The following is a 24,587-nucleotide window of genomic DNA, read 5'->3' as shown; positions in this document are numbered from 1 at the left end:
TCTTTAATTTTTACAAAGATAATTAGAAATTATACTCTTCCTAATCTCTCTGATTTTTACAATCAGGACATCCTCACTGCAATAAAAACCGGGCAAGTGCGAGTCGGACTCGCGCACGAAGGGTTCCGTGCCATAATGCAAAAAAAAAACAAAAAAAGCAAAAAAAAAACGGTCACCCATCCAAGTACTGACCACTCCCGACGTTGCTTAACTTTGGTCAAAAATCACGTTTGTTGTATCACGGGAGCCCCATTCAAATCTTTATTTTATTCTGTTTTTAGTATTTGTTGTTATAGCGGCAACAGAAATACATCATCTGTGAAAATTTCAACTGTCTAGCTATTACGGTTCGTGAGATACAGCCTGGTGACAGACAGACGGACGGACGGACGGCCGGACAGCGAAGTCTTAGTAATAGGGTCCCGTTTTACCCTTTGGGTACGAAACCCTAAAAAGAAGTGTATAAAATTTCCTGTGGTTAAAAATAATGGATTTTGTCTATAAATGAAAAACACAATTATTACTATAGTTTGTTTTTTTTAGCATTAGAAATAAGGTAAACAATCTTGACGTGTCTTTTAATTGAAAAACACATTTTAAAAATAAGTTACGGCAAATATGTAACAATTATAAATCTAATACGATCATTTATATTCTTCTGCTTTCATAAGTAATCGTTTTTGATTTTGAAAAACCTGATAACACTGAGTATGTGGGGGAAGCGCTGCTGGCCTAGCGGAAAGCAATTCGGAGGTCGCGGGTTCTAACCCCGGCTCGTACCAATGATTTTTCGAACTTTTGTACGAAATAGCATTTGATACCTACCTATTTATACACCGATACCTATTTTTCGGTGAAAGAAAACAATGTGAGGAAACCGGACTAATCCAAATAAGTTTACTCTCTGGGTTGGAAGGTCAGGGCAGTCGCTTTCGTAAAAACTAGTGCGCATGCCAATTCTGGGATTAGTTGCCAAGCGGAGATTCAATATCTGGGAGACCGACCAAAGCTTACAAAACATAAAAACTCAAAAATGCGCGTTTTCTCATAGACCTAGCTAAGAGATCAAACCCCTTATAGCAAATTTCATCGAAATCGTTAGAGCCGTTTCTGATACCATCCAAATATATAAATAAATAATTATATATCTAATAATTGCTCGTTTAAAGGTAAGATAACACAAAGGAGAAACAAAAAGAAATTACCTACTCGCACCAGTCTTGAACCCCAATCCTCTTGCACGTATTTCCACGAACATACCGTTACGCTATTGCAACATACTTACGTTGTGTGAAATTGTCTACTACAAGGATCACGGAAACACTGTTTGCATGTGTGAGTAATAGTAGGAAAAAGCGTGACAGCAACACTCCGTCAAATTAAAAAGGTGGTTTTTGCACAATGAAGTATTCAATGTTTTATTTAATAGTTCAATATTTACTTAAAGAGTGCGCGAAACATACTTTTAAGTATACAAATACCAAGACCATTTCACAAAAAAATAAAATCTGAAATTTTGCTGAAGTGGTGCCATCTAGCGAGAGTTAAGTTTTGAGTAACCTAGGCGAACCACCTTAAACATCGTACAAACTACTGGGTGCCTAGCCAAGGTGACAACCGTTTGCGCTACGATAACGAAACGCTTTGTCTCTATCACTTTTCCATATTAGTGAGACAGTGACAGTTGCGTGTCGTTCGCTACGGAGCGTAAACGTTTGGCATGTCGGCAACGCACCCTTACGTTTCAAAATTTCACTCTTGCGTGCGTGTTTAAAAAAAAATTGTATGTAGGATAATTCGCCAGTAACTGGCCGCCCTAAACTAAAAACGAATTCGAATAGAATTAAACAGAATTTATTTCAGTATAAGGTTTCAATAACTGACCCTTTCAATAACTGGCCACCTTGAAGGTAAATAGAATTCATTTTTGGTTTGAGGTGGCCAGTTACTGGCTAATTATCCTACTGGCACATTGTTAAATCGATGTTAGTGTGACTCGCCTAACCACTGTTTTGATTGTGAAATTGTCAATCGTTCAGATTGGACGTAGTTCGTGATAATGATAATGTTGATATGCTTAAGTTATTCCATGTTAGAGTAGTTACGACCGTCAATTTAGTTATTTAGTCCTTAAGATGTTTTCTAGTCTTTATCTCTTGGCTGGCTTCGGTTGATATTTGCTTATTTGGATGGTTTGTTTGGCATAAATCTTTGGAACAAAATCTTTTGTACCGTCAGGCTCCGCGAATGTTACACCATTTAGAGTCCTAGCTAAATTGGTTGTTCCATACTAACACTGTGGAATGTCCAATTTAGCTAGAACCCTAAATGATGTAACAATCACTGAGCGTGATTGTACAATTAACAGCAACAAACTTGGCAAAATATTTATAGACCTTAAAGCTGTCTTTCCACTGAGGCGGAGATGAGTGAAGGTGAGAGGAGACTTACGGGGATTAACCAATAGCATTGGTTGTCTTCTTCGCTCCGCTAGATTACAATTAAAACCAATGCTCCGCTTCAGTGGAAAGGCAGCCTAACTCGTTGCAATGTTTACAAAATAGTCCGTCAACTGAGTTGTCGATAGTACATAGGATCTTGAACTTTATTACAATGAGGAAGGTCTTAATTTCTAGCAATGCCTTCTATCAGAGGCCTGTTTGTGAAATATCACAGGATGATAAAATAATGCAAATAATCATATTTGTATATCGCAGGCAGGCCATGCCGCCTTCGCACTGAAAAAAAACATAAAAAAATTGGGTATTTCCTGTAATGTCTCACATATAATTGTGTATTTTGTAACCTAGTGCTTTAACTTTTCCTAAGACATTTCCCATAACTTATTCCTTAATGTTGTATCGTTTTACTCTAAGTTAAGTCTTTAGTTATAATTGAAGACCACATCTGTTGGATTTTATATCATATGCGTTTCAGGTTAAGGTGGAATATTCTTTGAATTAATTTATTGGTGGTCTTCGTTTAAAATGGATTATCGTGTCGTGTTTATAATTATGTTAAATCTTATTTATCTGTTTTCAAGTAAGTACTAAACGTTTATTATAATATTGACTGCTGTTAACTCCCATCATAATTATATTTTGTGATCCAAACCAAAGTATTCCAATCGTTACAAGTCACTTGTTTTTTTTTGTGGTTACAAAAATACAAATATAACAATCAACTCCAGCTACAATTAAAGCTACCGATGTTGCACCGTCAACAAGGCGTTCCCAGAAGCTATCATCTCAATGCGTTTTACTTATAAATGATCAGAAAATCAAGCGCCTGTGGAGTTACACTTGCTCATAAGCTAGGTTTTTGTCCACTTGGTTGTTTGCCACCATTATGGTTTGTGAAGTGAAAAACTGCTGAAACTAGAGTTTCAGCAGATTTTCAGTTCACACTTTTCAGCAGGTAAGGTTTATTTTGATTTGGATGCAAATTTAGTTACAAATATCGTTTGTAATCTCAATCAGAACGTAAATGTTAGAGTATAGGAAATATATTGCACAACGCGATGGTGGATTTTAAAACATAGGACGATGATACAGTCAACGGTAAAAATATGGGTGTAGACAACTTACTCAAAAATATGTCCCATAGTTCTTAATTCATTGACATAAGATTTATGGGACATATTTTTGAAATGATTTGTACACCCATATTTTTACCGTTTACTGTACATTATGAATTCGCTATCCTTTGCGGAAATTAGTAAAGTTATTTTACTATTGTATTAGATTTGAGTGTTGGAACCTAAATGAAAACTCCTTTATTACTAGCATTTTCTATTTACCATAGTGCATGTTAGTTACTACTGTTGTTCAATATTGGGGTTTGATTTGCTAAGTTTCCGAGAAGTGGAAGTTGGAATAAGGATTGACGTATTATGTGATATTCAGGATTAACCTATCAATTGTGTCTTGTGGTTTCAAATCTTGGTTGTGCTGTAACTGCAACACTCCTGTACATCGGTGGACCTTATTAAAAAGGCATAAGGTCCACCGATGTACACAGTGTGGGCGATGGTTTAGATAGAGCAGAAAAATAACTAAATAAAAGAAAAAAGATGACTAAATGTGACGTCCCACGGGTAGAGGTACCTTACGGCGGGTGGCGCTTACGCTATTATTAACGCCGCTCCAATATTATTGCGGCGCTATGCGACGTAAGCGCCGGCCGCCATAAGGCCCATAAGGTACCTTTTTCTGTGGAACGTCACAAATATTTAGTCAGAATCCTTATGATAGAGAAGAGGTTAAATTAAGAATCCTGAATGTCGCATTACATAGGGGCGTTAGACCTTAGCGCGTCACAGACGGAAAGCCCGTCTTTTACTGTGATAAAATTGGAACCAGTTGTGAATGCTGGGGTGGGTGTAGCTACATTCATTATCCTTGTAGTTTTAAGGCAGAGATATAATATTGTAGAGCTTTTAATATGTTTTAATAAAAATTAAGTGATATCGGTGTTTCATTTATTGATTTTTAACCTTCCATGTGTGTGATGATCTACAATCTTGGGTTCAGAGTCCATTAACGTGCACACTAGCGCCACTGCTATCTATGAACTCAACACAAAAACGGTCGTTTTAACTCAGGACACATAGATTCAATAGATTGACGAATCCAGCAACATAAAAACTAGTTTAATGTATTCAAAAGGTACTTAAATACAACAAAATACAGTATGTAGTAGCCCCCTTTTTTAAATACCTTTGGTTCAGCGAACTGTTATACATGGAAGTATTCTGTCCGCTCAGTTATGACCCAACGTAAACTATTCGATTGTAGGCAGTGCTTACAAACTATTCGATTCGCAACTTCAGTTCGTCCGAGATGACAGTCAGTGACGGATGGCTAAATTGATTTATAAAAACAACGTTTTTTGTAATTAAAAATGTCTTCATGTGTCGTGAAGTGGTGCAGAAGTTATTTTAGTTCATACCAAGGATAGTGGAATCACTTTTCACTTGTAGTAAACAGATAACTTCAGTAAAATTTGGAATAAACATGACGATTTGTTTTCAATACTACCGTGCTAAGGTAAAACGTAACAACTGCATACGACTTTCATAACAACATACGACTTTTTAAATTGCGAGAATAATAGGGATGGTGTTATGCCAAAATGAAGTAGACTATTTTATTAACTTGTGCTATAAATGTAGTAATGAATTCTTTCTTACAGATTTGGATTTTCCTTTTTATTTCATGAGATGGAGCTGTAAAAAAACTACCTAATTATTTCAAATTAATAATCAAATTTGATATTATCATTTTACATTACTTTCCATTCAGATTCCCACAAGATGCTATTCGCAGAGAACTATGGAAAAAAGCTGTCCAATTAGAGAGACATGAAATTAAGTGGATGCCTGGAAAGATATCTAGAATATGTTCTATTAATGAGATATAACTCGTGAGATAATCATATACCCGGTCTCCTATATGTAGATACACTTCCACTGAATTAATTTAACAAATAGGTACAGACATTATCTGAAAATGTTGATCATTCGAATCCACCCTCTACCGTCACATAATATGTAGGTTCTCTCTCAAGCCATTTCCGTCAGTAGAAAAGAGCAGCAAATTTAGAAAATGTAAGCGCGCGAACGGGTGTGGTCCCATACAAAATTTTAATTTTGCACCTTTTTTTACTGACAAACTTGCTTAACCGGCTTTATACATATAAAATAATTCCATTGGAACTGAAAGTGGGGATTTATTGTGACTCCGCCTATTCAAATATTTTTGACCCGATTCGTGTATAGCCAGTCCGAATTCTAAGATCAAGTTTACCATACATTTACAATGGCGTACTTGATCTTAGAAAAACGGACAGACTATACCTGAACGTGACTTCGCACTGCCATGCAGATTGATAATAAAATATACAAAATACTTATTATAGCGGAATACATTTATACAACAATGATATATTTACTTATGATGAGTTAGCCTGTCATGTCATAACAACATTTTAACTAGTTATCTTTTAATCTGCATTAAATTATTATACGTGAATTATTTGACTGGTTCTTCACTGTATGGCATAAACCTATCCCTGTCCAAGTCATATTCTAATCAAATATGAACCGCAAACTCTCAGCGGCCAGTACGTACAGCAAGAAGGTTATTAGCGGATTAATGTCGCTGATTGGTAGTTATTGACATTATATGCATTTCATCTACACTTAGCTATGTACCATTAGTGTAATAAAGATGACTATTATTTTGTTTACCAGCTTTGATTACAGGCTCTGTAAACTCGTCGTCTTATTTAAATGTAGGCGTAATTTTGTATGTGTGCTAATTTGGCCCGATAATTTGAACGGTAATGTTCCTAAAGGCGGTTTGCATACTAAATATATGCGTTCACTGCTTTGGTTAAATTTAAATAATCACGATTATTTAGCAGTGGCGCTAGTGTGCACGTTGATGGCCTCTTAAAAGTTAAATTGGGTGTGTTGTGCTGTATAGAGGAGAACAAGCTCTTTCTGAAAAAAAAAATGCCAGAGATTTACTAATTTGATCAGGATCCCTTATTTCTACATATACAGACAAGAGGTTTCATCATCATCAAGTTGCTGATAGAAATGAATTACGAAAAAAAATGTACTTATGGTAATATAGTTTTTTATTTTGATACTTAAGATATATTCAATTTTGAAGTAAATCTATACTATCTTATATTTACAATGTTCTTGTTTTCATATTGGACAAAATAAAGAGACATGGGTACATAAATATAAGCTCTAAGTGACTTTGGGCCCTCTCTCAGTCATTGTGGCCCTTGTTCTCCTAAGCATGTCACTGGCATCCACAATATCAGGATTATTCTCATCTGCATACTCATCCAGCCGTTTCCGCAGCAGCTGTTTCAAATCCTGTATACTATCGCTGTTATTTAAAGCAGATATACCAATAACATCTTCAAATTCTATTATTTTCTCTGGCCTTATTTCTGTAGGCACGGATCCTATAACTCTGTCTAAATTCTTAAGGGAATCCTTGACTTCTTCAAATATGTCTTCAGCACCCTCCAAGTCCATTTTATTTACAGCTAAGATTGCTGGCTTCTCTAACAACTCTGGGTCGTAGAGTTCCAACTCCTTGTTAAGCAGCAGCACAGTTTCAAGACATGTCCTTTTAGGATATTTAGGGCTAAGTTGGAAGCCCTGTACATCAGCTATGAAAAGTAGTAATTTCGTTCTTTCTACATGCTTTAAGAACTTGTGTCCAAGCCCTATATTGTTATGAGCTCCTTCAATAAGCCCTGGCAGGTCCGCTATTGAAATCTGTCTCAAATCTTCATATTGTATCACTCCTTTATTTGGCTTGATTGTTGTGAATGGATAGTTAGCTATCTTAGGTTTAGCTCTTGATATAGCTTTTAACAAAGAGCTTTTGCCTGCATTGGGGAACCCAACAAGTCCTATATCAGCAATTAATTTAAGATCTAATCTTATGTGATATATCTGACCGAAATGTCCTAAGAAATTGTTCTGTGGGTTGCCTCCAGGGCCTCCTCTAGCAAGTATTATGGTTTCATCTTCCCTATCAATGGAACCTAGGACCTTTCCATCCTCTCGGTAAATCGTTACGCCGAGGGGGACCTCAAGTTGGATGTCGGAGCCGGGATTGCCAACAATTTTCGTCTTCCTGCTGTCTTCTCCGTGCCCTGCGCTTATAGTTTTCATCCGGTACTTATTGGAGATACTTAGTAGATTCGCCTTCTCTTTACCGATACAGTAAACACAGCCACCCTGACCTCCGAGGCCCCCGAACTTGGGAAGGCCGGTGCCGCCAGTGCCGCCTTTCACATGAAGCCTTATAGAGTCGACGAATCGACTGCGGAGATAATTGCGTGGTCGTTTAATTTCCTTGGCCAGTAATGGCCTAAGTATAAACACCATTTTGAATCTTATGCAAAATAAATAATCTCGTTTACAAGGTATTATAGGTTATAATTTATTTACTTTTTTGACATCTGGTGGACACCATTGCCAATCTTAAATAAAAAAAGTTATTTAAGACAGTAGATTAGACGTCTGAAATTAGTCGTGCTGTAAAGTAAAACGTTTGTACATGGCAATAATAAACTCAGCTGTTTTTGACATTTATTTGTCAATGTCATTTTTTGTGAGATTAGGAAAGGAATACCATAATAAATAATAAAAATAAATACGTCAATAGCGGTGCCGGTGTAATAAGAAATCAGGCAATGAAAATGTAACGTTATATAAATGAATTCTTTAGAAAATGAGGGCTAAACTTACTCTACTAGCAATTTCATTCATCTCTTTAAATGTCGGCTTAGTTCTGGCAAGCGACGGTGACCGCTCACCGTTTTACCAAACCTGTGTTAAAAGGTGCAAGAATACCAACTGTACACAAGGTAAGTTTGAATTTTAATATGATCTTATGGTCTGCTGTAATAATTATCCTATATTTGCTAGATATTTATGCATTTTCCTTATAGCATGGAAAACCCACTCATTTTGCAATTAAAAAGTAGCAGTTTCTTTCTATATAGATATCCACTAACCATAAAAAGACTGACATTAGTTTAAATACCTTAAATGTATATAACACTTTAAAATCTCGGGTTTTGTACACATAAGCGTCGCGTTTGTGCGTCAGAATTTAAGGTAAAAACAATGAAATTATATCACGGTAGACCCCTAGACCTAATAAAAACCTTAAATGTATGACTAGCTGTAATTTCAAATTTCAGATGATAATTTTACGAATGAAGCCACCAAGCAGCAGGGTTTCTGGAGCTGGTTGCTACAGTGGGGCTGCCAGGACGAGTGCCGCTACCACTGCATGTGGCGGACGGTAGATGCATTTGTAGAGAGAGGCTATGACTACCCCAAATTTCATGGGAAAGTAAGTAGATTCATAAATAATCAATAATCATAACGATATAAACTTTAATATGTAAAATTATAGTCTTTAAAAAGGCTGGGTTTTCCAGTTCAAGACACAGGGTTGTGATTTACTTTGTGTTTTATGGCAATTTTTTATATTTTTAGATTTACACTTGTTAAATAATTAACTCTGTAGACTAACTACTCTGCATCTCTGGAAGCTGAGAAGCCATTATTATAATTATTATATTATATAGCCTTTTCTTTTCCACAATTTACATTTTTTCCTTTCAAACTATATATATTTCTTTAATTTTTTGTGGTCCCTGTTTGGGTAAAGGCCTCCTCCAAGCTTTGCCATTTTAATCTATTTTGTGCGGTATCCATCCAGTCCCTTCCCGCTGCCTCCACAATGTCGTCAGCCCATCTTTTTCGTGGTTTTCCTGCCTTTCTTTTTCCCGTGGGGCCTGGCCATCTGGTTGCATGGAGAGTCCATCTCTTGTCTCGGTATCTCGCCAAATGTCCTGCCCATTTCCATTTCTGGGATAGTGCATGTTGAAGGGCATCTGTCAGCTTAGTTTTAAATAAAAAAAAGAAAAAAAAGAGAAGCCATTATTTCAAATAAAAAAAAACTACTCTGCATTACAGTGGCCATTCACCCGCCTACTAGGTGTGCAGGAGCCAGCCTCAGCATTCGCATCCCTGCTAAACCTCGCTGGTCATCTATACATGCATTATGAGCTGGCAACACAGTTCTCAGTGAAGAGTACACCACTGCTGCCTTTCTGGCATGGGTTTGCCTTGGTGAGTATAATTATTGTGTCACAGCAATTGCACTTTAATGCAATGGAATAAGGTTAAATTTGGAATACAATCAATGACATTGTTGCACTTTGTCATTGCAAATGGCTTGCAGAGTTACCTTTGTCGGATTGTAGTATGTATTCAATTAATAAATAATTAAAAAGTTTACAATCTAAGGTCTCCTGGGGAATTCCCAAATGTCAGTAGTCTTTCTAAACCTCAGTCTCCCTAATCAACATTACCTTTGTTCTAGGTGTGCGAGAACGCGTGGATGTGGTCAATAATCTTCCACACTCGCGACACGCTGTTCACAGAATTTATGGACTACGCGTGTGCCTTGTCTATGGTCATGGCGCTGTTGGCCGCCGCTGTCGTCAGGTGAGTCTGGGCACAGACAAACGAATACGACACGCGTAGTCGACGGTAACTGTGAGTTTGGGCACAGACAAACGAATACGACACGCGTAGTCGACGGTAACTGTGAGTTTGGGCACAGACAAACGAATACGACACGCGTAGTCGACGGTAACTGTGAGTTTGGGCACAGACAAACGAATACGACACGCGTAGTCGACGGTAACTGTGAGTTTGGGCACAAACAAACGAATACGACACGCGTAGTCGACGGTAACTGTGAGTTTGGACATAGACAAACGAATACGACACGCGTAGTCGACGGTAACTGTGAGTTTGGGCACAGACAAACGAATACGACACGCGTAGTCGACGGTAACTGTGAGTTTGGGCACAGACAAACGAATACGACACGCGTAGTCGACGGTACCTGTGAGTTTGGGCACAGACAAACGAATACGACACGCGTAGTCGACGGTAACTGTGAGTTTGGGCACAGACAAACGAATACGACACGCGTAGTCGACGGTAACTGTGAGTTTGGGCACAGACAAACGAATACGACACGCGTAGTCGACGGTAACTGTGAGTTTGGGCACAGACAAACGAATACGACACGCGTAGTCGACGGTAACTGTGAGTTTGGACACAGACAAACGAATACGACACGCGTAGTCGACGGTAACTGTTGTCGAGCTAATGTTAGACAAACAGATTTCTAAAACATCTGGTGCCTTGCACTGCCATCTACTTCAGGTTTAGAATGCAGTTAGAATTAAGTTCCATTTATATGGTGCCCTTTATTTCGACGTAGGCTTCACCGCTTGTGGTCGCGGATAACGTCGTAATGTCGGAATCAATGCCAGATCGATATTATGTACAGTCGAGTTAACAAATATCTTTACAAGCCAAGATTCCAAAAATATATTTACACGGCCTCATGGTCAGTGTCAGTTTTGGGACGTTGTCTTGTAAAGATGTTTGTGAACTCGACTTCATGTAAAAAACGATTGGTTATTATGTATTCAAAACGCTGAAGAATGTAAAGCCGACCAATGACTAACAGGCCGCCGGACGATATCGGCCTGTCAATTAGAACAAAAATTTGACAGCTCCGAACAACTGACGGGTCGATATCGTCCGGCGGACTGTTAGTCAGTGGTCGGCTTTATAATCGGAATGATATCTGATTTCGTATTCCAGAGTGTTCCACGGGCGCAAGAAGCAGGGTCCGCTGACGTTGCTGCTTATGCTGTTTTGCTATTACGCCATGCACGTGCGCTACCTCTACGCGGGCCGTATCGACTACGGGTACAACATGCTAGTCAACGTTGTTTGTGGTGAGTTCATAGTTTGTTCAAGTAAGTATCCCTTTTCTAGGCCACACTTAATCTACAACGTCTTTCCAAAATATCCAAATAAGTACATGCCAATTAATCCATCTTTGATAATTCTTTTTAAGACTTGTAGCTTAAATCTAATTTGTACCTTAAATCGGGTTCCTAAGGTTGAAATTCTATTGGCGGGTATGTGGTCGGTAAATCGTAGTATGCCTAGAAAAGCGTTAAAGAGTGATGACCGGGCCATAGCCTTGTTGTCGTAGCTTAATGTTGTCAACATTTTAACTTACATAAGGTAAGATTTATGTATTACGATTCTTGAGATAACGTCCGCTGGCAGACACAGGACAGATAGACAGACAAACGGATGGACAGCGAAAGCTTAGTAATATGTGATAAGATAAGTATAATATAGCTTTACCTTGCAATAAAATTACTACGAAATGACGGCTTGAATGACAGGAAAAATTGTTGCTATATAACAACATAGATATAGAATAAAAAACTATAACGAGCTTGTGAAACGTTTCACTGGTCAGTCTAAAGTAGTAAATATGACAGGTGTGTCAGGCGGCCTGCTCTGGACGCTCTGGGCGTGCATACAGCTGCTCCGCGGTCGCCGGCACGCGCGCCTCGTGCTGCTGTTCTGCGCGTGGTCGGGCGCCGCGCTGGGCCTGGAGCTGCTGGAGTTCCCGCCGAGGGCCGGCTGGGACGCGCACGCCCTGTGGCACTTGGCTACGGCGCCGCTGCCTCTACTGTTCTACAGGTATGTCTGTCAATTGTGAATACAGTCCAAGGAGGTTACATTCAAACTGGATGTTTCGTGGAGGCTATTTCGTTGATATAAAATATTATTACGTAATATTATATCTGTAATTCCTGTAGGTAATTCCTACCTTTTTCTTCGACTAGTACCTCTTGAAAGTAGAGTCGGACCGAGCTAACTCTGCAATGACAAGGTGTGGCAATGTCATTATAAAAGTAATTTTTTATGAAAATATGACGTTTATAATAACATTAATGACACTCTCTCACTTTGATATAAGTATTCATAGCCGGTGCAGAGTTAGCTTACACCAACAGCGGTAGGCAACAGGCGGGCCTCTAACTTGCGGCCCGCGAGCCCCCCTGGCTATTTTGTATGTAACGTTGAAAAATGACAATGTCCGATAAAGTCACAAATATTAACAAAGTGCGGCCCGCTTCAACTTCGTTAACAACTATTTCTGGCCCTTGGCTGCTAAAAGTATGCCGACCGCTGGCTGACACGGACAGTAACTGCAACATTTGATGAGCTACTTTAAAGATAATCGTCCTGCAAATAGAGACGAGGCCGAGGGGATGACAATATGAGTGTGACGTCACTCAAGACTAACGGAATAGCCTACACAGAACATCCTATCTGGACTCTTTCCCCAAAGCGCCCTCTGTAGTAAGTAATAGGCAGTTTAAACTACATTGCTCTAAGTCATCTTTTGTTGCAGATTCGTCATTGAAGATTTGAAATATTTGCAGAATGAAAAACAATCCGAAAAACTTGATGTCAAGCTCTCATAAATTCCGTGATAATATCAAATTGACTAAGTTCTTAGCAGATTAGGAGACCTATGCAATTTCAGAACAAAATGATAATAAATTAAGTGTTATTGAATAAACATAAGTCAATATTACAACAAGACATTTTTCATTCGCAATACAATAAAATAAAAAAAAGTCGGACCAAGATAACTCTGCATTGCATTTGCAATGACAAAGTGAAAATAATATGACGTTTAATAAAGACGCTCTCTCACATTGTTCTGTTTAAGACGGTGCAAAGTTAGCCTAAGGTCTGTGCACACCAGCTGCGTGTGCGTGACGTGCGCGTGCGTTGTAGTACCTATACAGATCCGAGAGACGGCGCACCGCTTGCGTGACGTGTGCGTGTGCGCGGCTCCAACATTTTAGCGCACGCTCACGTCTCGTCTTAATTGAGAATTAAAACTACAATTAAAATAAAACTTTCACAATTTTAATAATTCGCTAAATTATAACAAGACACTCACTATAGACAATTTAAAAAAGACACCACTAACAATTTCGATAAACCTAAACGTTCACTTGATTCAATAATTCATCATAATTTTTTCCTTCTCCGGACCACAAGCGAACCCTAAATGGTACACCGGTTTCCTCATCCAAGTCTTATTAGTTATTTTAAGCCCCGGGCTTTTAGTCGGGATCCTGGGTTTGTAATCATTCGTCGGCGCCATACGATGATCGGGCCTAATCGGATCGGGCGTGGTTCGCCAATCGTATTGGTTGTGAGGGACCCGCTTCATATATTCGGGCGGTGTTCTTGGTTGGGCTGGTGGTGGTGGTCTGTGGATGGTGCGGCGGATTTGAGAGCTGCCTGATTGAGGGCGGAGTACGCTGCGCGGTCGGGGAGTCACGTATCTTGGCATGCGATGATTTTGGTGCGTGGGGCGCCTTTGTGGCGCATGCCCTAAGCGACGCGTCCTTGACGACGTAATCAACGGGCGAGGACTACATTCCCCCCACGTTTGGGCAGCAGGCGCGTAAGACACGCGTTTGACAGGCCGCTCTTTTGGCACGATAGGAGTCTCCAAGTCGGATGATTCAGAGTCTTGTGTGGCTGCGGCAGTACGCTTTCCAAGCGGCTGTGGCAGTTCTTTTCTGCGCATCCTATTAACGACTGAAGACATTACTTTACCGAAGAAGCTCTTAGCGGGTATCTGGAACAAAGTACCTAGTTTATACCTAAATTGGTTTTTAAGAATAAGGGGAACAATATAATCAGGCCCAGATTTTTTTTAAGTGGTCATCACTAACTGGAGCCTGGATACGCAGCTTCCTCTTCGAACAAGGTGAATGGTTTGAAGATAGTTAGCAGGGAACAGTTCGATGAGTAAGATGAGGTCAGATGGCAACTATGAACAACAATAATATTTGACTTATAAATTCTACTATAGTTAAGAAAAGTCTTACCGACGCATTCTTTACAGGTGACGCCGAAGGCTGGACAACGTCATTATCACTTTCGCTATCAGAATCTGATGCTAGCGAGTTATTCGTTCCTTTGGAGAAGCATTGGCGTCTCTGCGCGCTGGTCGCATGTTTCGGTTGCTGGTGTAACGAGCCCCGACGGTGGGGTTTGGTCAGACTTGAGTGGCTGCTAGGACTTCGTAATCTTGCCGCTCTAGACGTGCCCACATCTCCTCTGAACACTATCTCTTCACGACCCAGCGCTGTTTTCATCTCAGGTTTTTTAGAAACGTCGATCGCCTGGCTTTTATGGATAGCGTCGCGAGACGTTATCTTTAATGGATAATCCACATCTAATTTTATTGATTTATAAATTTCTTTTATAAGATCTTCCGTTTCTGTGTTTCGCCTCTTCGGCGGATCTTGCAACGTGTTAGTTCCGCACGTCGAGGTCAGCTTGGGATGCATAGCATTTCTGTCGGGAAAGCAAGAGTTGGCGGCGACTGTTTGGTGAACCATTTCAGGGAATTGTGGCATGTAATTCAAATCTGGTGGGGGCACGAGGTCGCGCGGGGGTTCATGCATCAAGGTTTGACGCATCATGGAGCTGCAGTACGACGGTAGAGTACGAGAGCAGGATGCCATGTACGGATTAATTATGGCGTAAGGACTATATGTGATACTATGTAGGAGACGCTCGCATTCTGATGTTTGTCCAGTTTCATTCTGCACAGTCGCATCTTTTGTCTGTTTTTCGCTAATGATAGTCCGGACTCCGCTGTTTGTCTTAACTTCTACCAGGACTGTCTCCAACATAGTCTTGATCTGATTCAGGGTACATTCCGTTTTATCAGGAGGACTGGAGGAATCAGATTGAGCGTTCTGTAAAGGATCAGTTTGGCATTCTGTCTCGTTCACAGGGTGGGCCAGGCAGGCTGCGTTTATTAACTTTGCTTTTATACCGTTATGGGTAGATCCCAACTTTGACAAGGATGTCTGGAGAGCTTTCATGTGTCCTATAAGACTATTGTCTATAGCCTGGGTGCATTCAGCATTCCCGGATAAGGGTTTGCTGAGATTATTAGAGGTGGATATGGAGTCAATAGTTGGGTGCAACGTCTGAATGAGTTTAGGGGATCTCAAGTCGAATTCAGTGTTGTCACTTCGTGCAGTGCACTCCGCATTTCTTGGCACATTTTTATGCCTAAGTTCTTGCTTTGGTGATAATCGCCTTGGGTAAACGTGGCTAAATTCGACTAGACCCTCGGTTGCAGACGATTCATTCGGAAGATAAACTGGTTTTACACGACGTTCCCTCTTTTGAATGGGTTTCCTACTACAGTGATTGTGGGGCATTGGCTCCATATTTAAACTATATTCTGGCTTAAATCGGTAATACTCGGGTAAAAACCCCAAATCCTTTCTGATTAGGTCATCATTTTTAACAGGTTTTTCCTTTACTGGCTTAGCATCATATGCACTGGAGTCGTAATAAATGTTTCCATGGTCGATGTTAGGGTCGTAAAATGAGCGCCTGCGAATTTTACAATCCACGTCGAGGAAGTTTCCGTGGCAGCACGAGCACATGTCGTCGGAGGTACCGGAGTAGCGGGGCACGTCGCGGCACACGGGCATCGACCCTTGACTCCCCAACGCGTCGTCATCCTTGTACATCTTCACCAAGTGTTGACGTTTTACAAGCGATGATATATACTCCCTATCCATCGGTTCGTCAGGGTTCTCTTTACTTGTATCATTAGCTTTTTTATAGTAAGTGAACGGGCTTCCGGACGTTTCAGCATAGTAGACCATCCGCGTGCGTTCTTTTTCCGGGATCACGCGTCCGAAGACATTCCGAGATTCGGTGTTAACAGCTTGTTTTAACGAGGATTTTTTAGGTTTAGACTGTGTGAAATCTTGTAGATAGCAAGTCAAGTCTGGTGTTTTATGTTTGTGCCTGTGAGGTCGATAGTTTGGGGTGTCGAAAAGTAGCAGTTGAGACTGTCTTGATTTAGGCTTTATGGAGTCTGCACTGACTCTGTTCACAATGACGGGCGCAGGCGCACTTTGATTATTGTCGGATACCTCTCGGTTCTCTAGTTGTCTCTCGAGACAAATTATCTTTTGTTGTAGATCCGTTACGTCGATGGGTATGCACGATATGACCTTCACTTCGGTTTGGGATGGTGTATTTCCTAAAAATAAATAATGGTGATAAAACTGATTAAAGAAATATGATACAATTAAGATATACAGATGTATAGAGGTATGAGACAAATAAGATAAAAGATTAGGGGGCTAGTCCTTCTTAACGTTCCTTTTATCTATTTCAGGCTTATGCCATAAGTAGATACTATTGCGTCAATGTCATGTTTTTGAGGAATCAACACTACTAAAATCATATTTAGGCTTTGAGACAATTTTACCTAAATTGAAGGCTATTCGCCGCAGGAAGTTCTCGATGCCCTTGTACCGATTAGTCCTTGGCTTGCAGTCGTTTACCTTCGAACACGAACATGTTGACGGCACCATTCCGTCGAACACCTACAACCAAGAATCGCTGTGCATCGAGCCACTAACAGTAATAGATAAAAATGCTTACCTGCTGTTGATGAGGATAAGGTGCGGCTTCCAAACCTGGTCGTGGGATCAAACCCTAGCTCGTACCAATTAATTACTCGGGACTTATTTACTAAATGTAATGTTAAAATGAACACTTGCTTTTCGGTGAAGGAAAACATCGTAAGGAAATGACGAAGAAATTCATCATTGGGCTAGCGTGGTGACCATAACGCAAACTCTTGACGAGAGGACAGTGCCCAGCAGTGTGTAGGTACAGGGTGGTGATAATGAGCATTTACCTGAAAGGGTTTTTCTCACGGTATTCACTTACAAATATTAATTTAAAAGCTCCAAAACATTGATGGTGTAATGATTCCGAACGAATATTAAGTACTAAATCTTTGTTTGAAAACACATTAATTTTTTTATTGCAATGTGGATAGCATCTTGAAAATGACAATTTGACACTTTTGAAAGTGTATTTTAGTGATTATATTCAATATATTCTCTTTGGTGTGTTGAGAATTTTGTGAAGAATAGGAATGTGCCAGGAATTGGATAAATAAATTTTACAGAACAACCAAAGCGTATTGTTTGGCCGATTTATCGGGCTCACTATTGGGATAGGTACTCGGATAGGTATGTTTAGAATTTATGTTGATTTGGTTCAGTTTGGTTCAAATAGCCTACTTCCATAGTAAACTCCTCCCTCCCAACTTTTCAGCCCCTTACGCGATGATGTCCCTTTTCCGGGACTCAGTTATCACTAATATATCTTCTAACAAAGTCCCCCGCCGCGTTTGTCTGTTTGTGATGTGTTTGTTCGCGATAAACTCAAAAACTACAGAACGGATTTTCATGCGGTTTTCACCTGTGAATGTGTATAATTTGTTAACCCGTGCGAAGCCGGGGCGGGTCGTTAGTAGAACCTTAATACGTTTGGCGATTTAATCATTTAGTTATTTAGTTAATTATTTTACTACAAGTTACAACTTTTTTTGTTACATACTCCACAAAACTACATTTAGTTTGACTGTGGAGTCTCGTGTTTCCTGACACTTACGTGTTTCCTGACTGTCAAACCTTCCGAGGGACATTATTTAGAAAAGATTGCGATTTAGTCTGTATTTACCTGATTTCTTGGCTCAATACCTATGTATGAATGTGTCAATAAATAAAACAACGTATCACTGGTATCCTAAATAATCTTACAATTCAATTCAGTTACCAAAATAAATAATCTTGAAGTACAATTTCACTTAATACATTTTAATTTACACTACACATCACAGGCCTGACACAGGACAATCAGACGAACAAACGCGGACGCCACGTATACACCGGAGCGTCCTTCTCCATAATCGTTCGCACGAATCTATTCTGAGGAGAGAACGGGTTTCTCTTATAAAACAGTTTTCTTAACATCGCATTGGTCATAGTTTTGTCATTCTTAGTGAGATCCTTTTGAATCTTTTCAGTCAGAGTTGCCAAAGGCTCTGATTTACTAGCAGCCGCCTTGGCCTTTAAATTGAATAGCTTGCGTGGATTCTCGGGTTTTGTATCTGGGAGTTTTGTATCGGTTTTACGGTCGTCGCGTAAAATGCTAACTAGAGGGCGTGGCAGCGATGACACGGCATCGTCCTTTCTTTCCTTTTTCTGAGAAAATATTCGGAAAGTCGTTTTTTTCTCACTCTGGGTTCCGATACTCCTGACTTCGACTTCTTTTAGACATAGAGGAACTTGCGGCTGCTTAGTATGACTGCACCGTTCGTAAGAGTTATCGTACATTACTGGACCTTCAGGAGGCATACAGTCGTAACGGTTGTATCTGTTGTGAACCGGCCTTGGGCTTGAATAGTCGGTCATTGGGGAATGGTACGGGGAGTACTCGTACGTGGGGGGAAAGCGCGGATCGTGAAGAAGCGGTGGAGGCCGCAAAAACTCCTGCTCATGCATCGAATACGTTGCGAACTCCTGCTTAAAATTATTTCCCTTTGGTATCACGTCCACTTCAATTGACTGCTCACTGTGACACACTTCATGGATGTTTTCTTTTCTGGTCTTCTTGCTGTTTTTTCGCAAGAGTCGCAAAGCGCTGGTAAATTTGCTATCTTGAGAGTGTTGCTTAGGAAGATTGTTTGATGCACTCTGTAAAAAAATTAAATGCTTATTATGTGTTACATTATTTGTTGCTAGAGAATAATTGTTTTGTAGTACCTTAGTACCTACTCTAAGAACCCAATCTAAAAATAACAGTTACCTTATCTTTAAAATTATATTCATTGGTTTCACGTGGCATCTGACAATCCATGACCGCTTCACGGCTTATCTTTTCTTCGAGCAACGAGTCCGAGTAGCTGGGATACGTGGCGTAGTAGGTGTCAAATTGCTGCCGCGAGACGATGGCCTCGCAGCTCTTGGAGTAGCATCGGAGCGGAGGTGTCCCGACGTTCGCGTCCTGGTGCAGCGTGTGCATACTCTTACCCACGCTTGGCTTCCGTTTGGGACTTTGCCCTTGATCTTGAGAAGACTTACAAATTGTCGGATTTCGCGCCACGTAGTTGTATATTTCTCTGATCAACACGTCAGTCTCGCAATTCGATTTAGTTATCTCTGGTTCATCAGTGCAGTTCACTTTTGAACAAGTTCGGCATTGAGTGTCACGGGTGTGTGTTTGTGGTTGCGGGTGGCTGTGTCCGCGGGCAACGTTTGCGCAGACGCAGCTGGGGCTGGCGACGACGTAAGGCATTCCGTGTGCTCCGTACATGGGTATCATCTGCGGGTAGTAGCATGGGTTTGCAAAGCCAGGCAGGAACGGCGGCGGCATGGCCGGCGTACAGCCTTGCCCGAGGCCGCAGTTAAACGAAGATCCAGCGCTGTTCTTCATCGCGTTACTCGTCTCATTGTCGCTTCCTCGCAGTGTCCCGTCAAGTTGTTTTCCACTATGCTTGTCAGATCCGCTCACCCGATCGCATTGAGACGTCGATGAATCTTTTTTTAGTTCTTGCAGAAAACTTTGAAGTATATCTTTTATTTCACCTAACGCTTTATCAGTCTTATCGACAACAATAGTATCGTCTCTATCCTGGTTACTGTTGTTGAAAGTATTATTTGCGGTGTTATTCTGACACGTAATGCATTGTTGACTACTCATGGTCGTGCCCATATCATCGTGTAACCTGACAGTATTATTTGGACGCCTTACAAATTTTGGACTCATTTCGTACGAGGTTGGAGGAGACTCCTCTGTTGACACATCGTGTCTAAAAGTTTGGATGTACTCAGGTTTCCTACTTGGTGATCGTCTCCTTAGCATTTCGTTTTCACGCTGTTCGTAATCTTCGTATTCGCTAAAATTTTGTGTCTCTAGAATCAGCCGAGGCCTGTGAGTTCTAGGCGATGGAGGCACTTCGTTCATCATCAGATTATCCTCTATGAATTTTCTTCTGGATTTGGGACTAGTCTTTTCCTTGACTGGGACAACATCGTAGAGGTTACAGTCATTATAGTTTTCGGCACGGCGACGACGCTGGCGAGGAGGCCGGGGCGCGGAGCAGAGGCGCGTGTCGCAGAGGCTGCGCATATCGCTTACATTGGCTGCACAACCGTGCCGACAACCCATTGTAGGACCTCGGCTGAACGAGGACACTTCACTGTCCGGTATAATCATCTCACGCGCTGAATACCGGTGGTCACGACACACGGGAGTAGAAATTTGACTGATATCAGACGCTTTTCTGCCTAAAAAGCTTAAAGGCTTATACTGCCGATTAATGATGTCCGCAATAAATTGCTGTTCCTCATTCGCTAGTGGTTCATTTTTCTTCCTTTTCCGTCTTTCCTGCGTGTGCGGGCTCTTTGATTTGTGTCGTTTAGGTTTGTCTCTGCGTCTTTTTATCTTTGCCACATCGGGTTGAACCTCTCGAGCGTATTTTTGCTGCCGGCTGTACCACGCACTGTTTTGCGGAATTGGCTCTCGGTAAACAGGCCAAGGATTCGTATGTATAGGTGTGGTCAGGGAGTAGTCACTGTCAAAGCCAGAGACGCCGGAGTTCTCTATAATTATGGGAGCGCCACGTTTTCTTAATCGCGATCCACGTCTATTAAACTTTTCTTGAGAGTTTTGTTTATTCTTTTTATGTTTCTGATTGGGAACATCATGACTTGAGGAGCACTGTCCACAATTCATTATATCCGATGAATGTTGTTCCCTATCGCTATAGTCATTATAAAACCTTAAACCGCATTCATGAGAATTTCTAAAAAGATTATCAGCTGTCTTATAAAGTACTTTAGTCCCAAACCCGTTGGGAATGAATTCTTGTTCAGAATATGGTCGTCTTCGTTGTTTTGGGCTGCACGCACCATTTCCCTCTCTTGGGGAAAAATCCTCAGTGTGCCTGTAAATATTCCCCACGCTATGAAGGCCATGGCAGTTCCGGGGAGCTGCGTGTAGCTGGTGGCCCATCACGTCTGACCTGTTCAAATTGTTCACGTTCTCTGTTGTGCTAGAATTAATTTTGTTGCCAGACAGTGAAGTTAGAGAACCTGAAAACAAGACGCAGTAGATAAGATTTCATGTTATCACACAAGAGAATATAGAGCAAGTGGATCTATATCTGAATCCCTAAAGTCTTTTCTCCTATCTTTGCATTCCCTAATATTGTTTGTCATAATGATCAGTTGTCCTAACACTCGTATACCCTAATTTTGGTTTCCCTATTATCGACTGGCCGATTTTTTTTTGTCCTAATATGTTTTTCCCTAATGGCACTTTCCATATTCGGTATTTATCCTAATGTTATGTAGCATAATTCTTTTTTTGCCTAATTATTGTTAGGCCTAAATATTGTATATCCTAACCATCATGTTACCTAATTTTACTTAGCCTATCGTTTCTTGACCTAATACTCGTATGTCCTAATTTAAATTTCCCTCCTAACCTAACCAATGGCAGCACTTCATTTTTGCGAGGATCGCAGTTCTAACCTAACCTAACCCACTTTTGTGACAGCAGTTCGTTTTTTCGAGGGTCACAGTTCTAACCTAACCTAACCCACTTTTATGGCAGCAGTTCGTTTTTTTGAGGGTCACAGTTCTAACCTAACCTAACCCACTTTTGTGGCAGCAGTTCGTTTTTTCGAGGGTCACAGTACTAACCTAACCTAACCCACTTTTGTGGCAACAGTTCATTACCATTCATTATGGAAAGTAATTGTTATGATAATTCATCAATAGGAAAAGTAACTGTTATGATAATAGATCATTAGGGCAATAGCCATTAGGTCAAAACAGTTAGAGCATGTTATTTTATGCCAAACATTGTTAGGGATTTCGAAAATATGGTAAAAAACTTTAGGGATCTTGATAGTTATGGTATAAATGCTTAGGTCAAATGATTCTTAGGCTAACCATTACATTATGGAAAATAATCGTTATGACAATTGATCGTTAGGGCATGTGCCCATTAGGACAAACCAGTTAGAGCAAGTGACTTTAGGACAAACGTTGTTAGGGATTCAGAATGACACCCAGGGCAAGTACGTATCTGGCAAGCGTGTAGCGAAATTATCAAATTCAAGTTTCAACCCTTTAAACGTCTTTGACCCACTGGTGTCGATCTTAGATTCATTATTATTTGTAAGTATATAAATTTTTATTGATCCTGACACTTGTTTTGAGTATCTTAGAGGTTCTAAAAGTGTTTTACGGTACCTACTCTTTGAGTGTTAGTGAATGTTAATTAAAAAAAGTAATCTATTGATAAGATAAGGTAATAAAAAAATTGCTCACTAAGAGTCCTTCGAAAGAAGTTCCTTATAGCCCTATATCGCCGCCGGGCCCGCGGCGAGATGCGTCGCCTCGGTGTACGAAGACTCATGTCTCTACAACTTCACCTATTTATTTTTTAAGAAAGTTGTAGAAGAAAAGACCTTATAAAATTCATTTTTTCTAAATTGAGAAAATATTCCAGATTGCGCTTAAACTAAATTTTATTTGGATTGTTTGACTTTTGAATTTCATTTATAAAAAAGTTGTCATTCGAGTCTTGTGCTCATCGTGTGACTTTTGTCCACCAGCCAGTGAGGTGTAGTTAGTTACAACATTACCTATCTTTTTGGTGAAACATTTTCAGAAACGTTTGAACGTTACGCTAAGTAGCGTCAGCAAAGAATTGTAGAAGAAAACAATTACTTATCTCCAGTAGATTGTGAGCATATAATGAAACGAACTGAAAATTGACAACATAATCTATATGGCCACGAGCAGGTATAACTTTGGTTTTATACAAACAATTTACTAATGAGTACCATAACTATGGCATCTAAATTATATCGTCCTTTGCCTGCCCTTCTGGCCCGGACAGTACCACGTTTCCTTAAGTCCCAAGCGCTCTTCCAAATCCGTCAACTATCATTCGGGTTCCCCAAACAGTACAAGCAGCCAGGTTCCAAGAACTTCCGAAGTCCCTTCCACCTTGTACGGTACCACTGGGAGCTAACTCCGTTGCTAGCGTGTGTAGTCTTCGATGTGTTTCTCATTGGTATAGCTACGTATAACAGCTTAGCAAACAGGGTACGTAAAAATTGTAGAATCTACCTATAACAGTTATCGAATATGATATAGGCATCTTCAATACAAGAGTGATTATGTAGTTAGCGTTAAAAAAAACTAGTGAGCATACGCAGCGTACTACGTAGGCGAACAACACGCGAACGCGAAGCGATGCGGCGCGGGGTGAATCAATCCTTTGATACTTATAGAAGTGTCCTACGTGGGCGATCTCGTTACGAACGCGAACGCCTTGGGCCCGCCGCGCCGCGCCGCGTCGCGTTCGCGAGTTGTTCGCTTACGTGAGACGCAGCGTTAGTACATCCATGTTTTCAGGTGGATATCCAGCTGACAGAGCACAGCTGGAACTGTATCTCTCGCCGCATGAACCTGCACGAGCCAACCGTACACAAGCTCCTAGTCCGCAACCAGGATTACGAGCCCTGGCCTGAGATGCAGGATGTTCTTGATAAGATGGCTGATAAGGAAGCCAAGCCTTGTGCTCTGAGGAATCGAGGAAAATGAGGATTTTAAAATAACCTGTTCTTTTGGAATAAAAATATTATATTTACGAACATATGGTTTTATTAATAAGGGATATTACTGCAATATTCTGCCGCCAGAGTGCAGCACTACCGACATAGTAAATTTATAGACTATAACTTACTCGTATACATACTGTGCCTTAATAGTATTTTATACAATAGTGATATAATATAATACAGAGCTTTTCAGTCGAGTACCGTGTTTAGGCAACGATTGAAAAGCTTGATTATATCACTTATGAAGCAATTGTTCCTACAATACAACCTAAAATAAATAATTAATTTGAGCTATGGTTTTGTTTCGTCCTCTTGACCGCGGCGAGCTGTGATTGGTCAATTTCATTATAGTTGACTAAACTGTATCGTAATGAATATTATAGTTGAGTTGAGAGCCCATACATTAAAAGTACCCAAAGAAGTTTTGTATACGAAACCTTAATTCAAGAATTAAAGTCGACGAGTAGAAAAACTGGTTATTGACAAGTTTTCACAGACAATACAATATGACATTAATGCATCAAGGCGGTTTGTTAACAAGGGCCTACCGGGAAACGCGAAAATCGA

General features: G+C 40.4%; 5 protein-coding genes and 1 long non-coding RNA gene across 6 annotated transcripts; 3 read left to right on the top strand and 3 right to left on the bottom strand.

The window, feature by feature from the left end:
* Window positions 1–2,997: 2,997 nt before the first annotated feature.
* LOC134664903 (uncharacterized) lies at window positions 2,998–4,468 on the top strand. The gene is made up of 2 exons (XR_010098321.1): window positions 2,998–3,382; window positions 3,415–4,468. It is a non-coding gene; the product is annotated as an uncharacterized LOC134664903 (long non-coding RNA).
* A 2,159-nt stretch (window positions 4,469–6,627) lies between these two features.
* LOC134664901 (GTP-binding protein 10 homolog) lies at window positions 6,628–7,965 on the bottom strand. The gene has a single exon (XM_063521612.1). It carries the CDS (start codon window positions 7,922–7,924, stop codon window positions 6,764–6,766), a length of 1,161 nt encoding a protein of 386 aa, XP_063377682.1. The 5' UTR covers window positions 7,925–7,965; the 3' UTR covers window positions 6,628–6,763.
* A 202-nt stretch (window positions 7,966–8,167) lies between these two features.
* On the top strand, window positions 8,168–12,990 carry LOC134665544 (post-GPI attachment to proteins factor 3). The gene is made up of 7 exons (XM_063522522.1): window positions 8,168–8,406; window positions 8,746–8,900; window positions 9,530–9,685; window positions 9,939–10,063; window positions 11,243–11,379; window positions 11,941–12,145; window positions 12,864–12,990. The coding sequence occupies exons 1-7, from the start codon at window positions 8,271–8,273 to the stop codon at window positions 12,934–12,936; spliced, it is 987 nt and encodes a 328-aa protein (XP_063378592.1). The 5' UTR covers window positions 8,168–8,270; the 3' UTR covers window positions 12,937–12,990.
* Window positions 12,991–13,484: 494 nt separating this feature from the next.
* On the bottom strand, window positions 13,485–16,993 carry LOC134665462 (uncharacterized). Its single transcript, XM_063522435.1, has 3 exons — window positions 16,791–16,993; window positions 14,368–16,559; window positions 13,485–14,114 (listed from the first exon to the last, which is right to left on the bottom strand). The coding sequence occupies exons 1-3, from the start codon at window positions 16,894–16,896 to the stop codon at window positions 13,485–13,487; spliced, it is 2,928 nt and encodes a 975-aa protein (XP_063378505.1). The 5' UTR covers window positions 16,897–16,993.
* Window positions 16,994–18,116: 1,123 nt separating this feature from the next.
* On the bottom strand, window positions 18,117–22,972 carry LOC134664900 (uncharacterized). Its single transcript, XM_063521611.1, has 3 exons — window positions 22,720–22,972; window positions 19,187–21,474; window positions 18,117–19,074 (listed from the first exon to the last, which is right to left on the bottom strand). Exons 1-3 carry the CDS (start codon window positions 22,805–22,807, stop codon window positions 18,235–18,237), a joined length of 3,216 nt encoding a protein of 1,071 aa, XP_063377681.1. The 5' UTR covers window positions 22,808–22,972; the 3' UTR covers window positions 18,117–18,234.
* A 209-nt stretch (window positions 22,973–23,181) lies between these two features.
* On the top strand, window positions 23,182–24,053 carry LOC134665543 (uncharacterized). The gene is made up of 2 exons (XM_063522521.1): window positions 23,182–23,502; window positions 23,815–24,053. Exons 1-2 carry the CDS (start codon window positions 23,230–23,232, stop codon window positions 24,001–24,003), a joined length of 462 nt encoding a protein of 153 aa, XP_063378591.1. The 5' UTR covers window positions 23,182–23,229; the 3' UTR covers window positions 24,004–24,053.
* Window positions 24,054–24,587: the final 534 nt, after the last annotated feature.

The sequence above is a fragment of the Cydia fagiglandana genome, chromosome 6 (assembly GCF_963556715.1).
Source record: "Cydia fagiglandana chromosome 6, ilCydFagi1.1, whole genome shotgun sequence".
Classification (NCBI taxonomy): Eukaryota; Metazoa; Arthropoda; class Insecta; order Lepidoptera; family Tortricidae; genus Cydia; species Cydia fagiglandana.
Note: the sequence above shows the minus strand (reverse complement) of the source record. Positions and strands in the feature narration are given on the sequence as shown.

Excerpts from the sequence above, each read along its gene's own strand:
- LOC134664901 (XM_063521612.1), bottom strand. The coding sequence starts at position 7,924 with ATGGTGTTTATACTTAGGCCATTACTGGCCAAGGAAATTAAACGACCA.
- LOC134665544 (XM_063522522.1), top strand. The coding sequence starts at position 8,271 with ATGAGGGCTAAACTTACTCTACTAGCAATTTCATTCATCTCTTTAAAT. Across the intron at positions 8,901-9,529 it reads ACCCCAAATTTCATGGGAAA|TGGCCATTCACCCGCCTACT; the intron begins GTAAGTAGATTC and ends TCTGCATTACAG. Across the intron at positions 9,686-9,938 it reads TCTGGCATGGGTTTGCCTTG|GTGTGCGAGAACGCGTGGAT; the intron begins GTGAGTATAATT and ends CCTTTGTTCTAG.
- LOC134665462 (XM_063522435.1), bottom strand. The coding sequence starts at position 16,896 with ATGGTGCCGTCAACATGTTCGTGTTCGAAGGTAAACGACTGCAAGCCA. Across the intron at positions 16,560-16,790 it reads GCGAATAGCCTTCAATTTAG|GAAATACACCATCCCAAACC; the intron begins GTAAAATTGTCT and ends ATTTATTTTTAG. Across the intron at positions 14,115-14,367 it reads CACCTGTAAAGAATGCGTCG|ATACCCGCTAAGAGCTTCTT; the intron begins GTAAGACTTTTC and ends ACTTTGTTCCAG.
- LOC134664900 (XM_063521611.1), bottom strand. The coding sequence starts at position 22,807 with ATGAGTCTTCGTACACCGAGGCGACGCATCTCGCCGCGGGCCCGGCGG. Across the intron at positions 21,475-22,719 it reads CTTCTTTCGAAGGACTCTTA|GTTCTCTAACTTCACTGTCT; the intron begins GTGAGCAATTTT and ends TCTTGTTTTCAG. Across the intron at positions 19,075-19,186 it reads AATATAATTTTAAAGATAAG|AGTGCATCAAACAATCTTCC; the intron begins GTAACTGTTATT and ends ATTTTTTTACAG.
- LOC134665543 (XM_063522521.1), top strand. The coding sequence starts at position 23,230 with ATGAGTACCATAACTATGGCATCTAAATTATATCGTCCTTTGCCTGCC. Across the intron at positions 23,503-23,814 it reads ATAACAGCTTAGCAAACAGG|GTGGATATCCAGCTGACAGA; the intron begins GTACGTAAAAAT and ends CCATGTTTTCAG.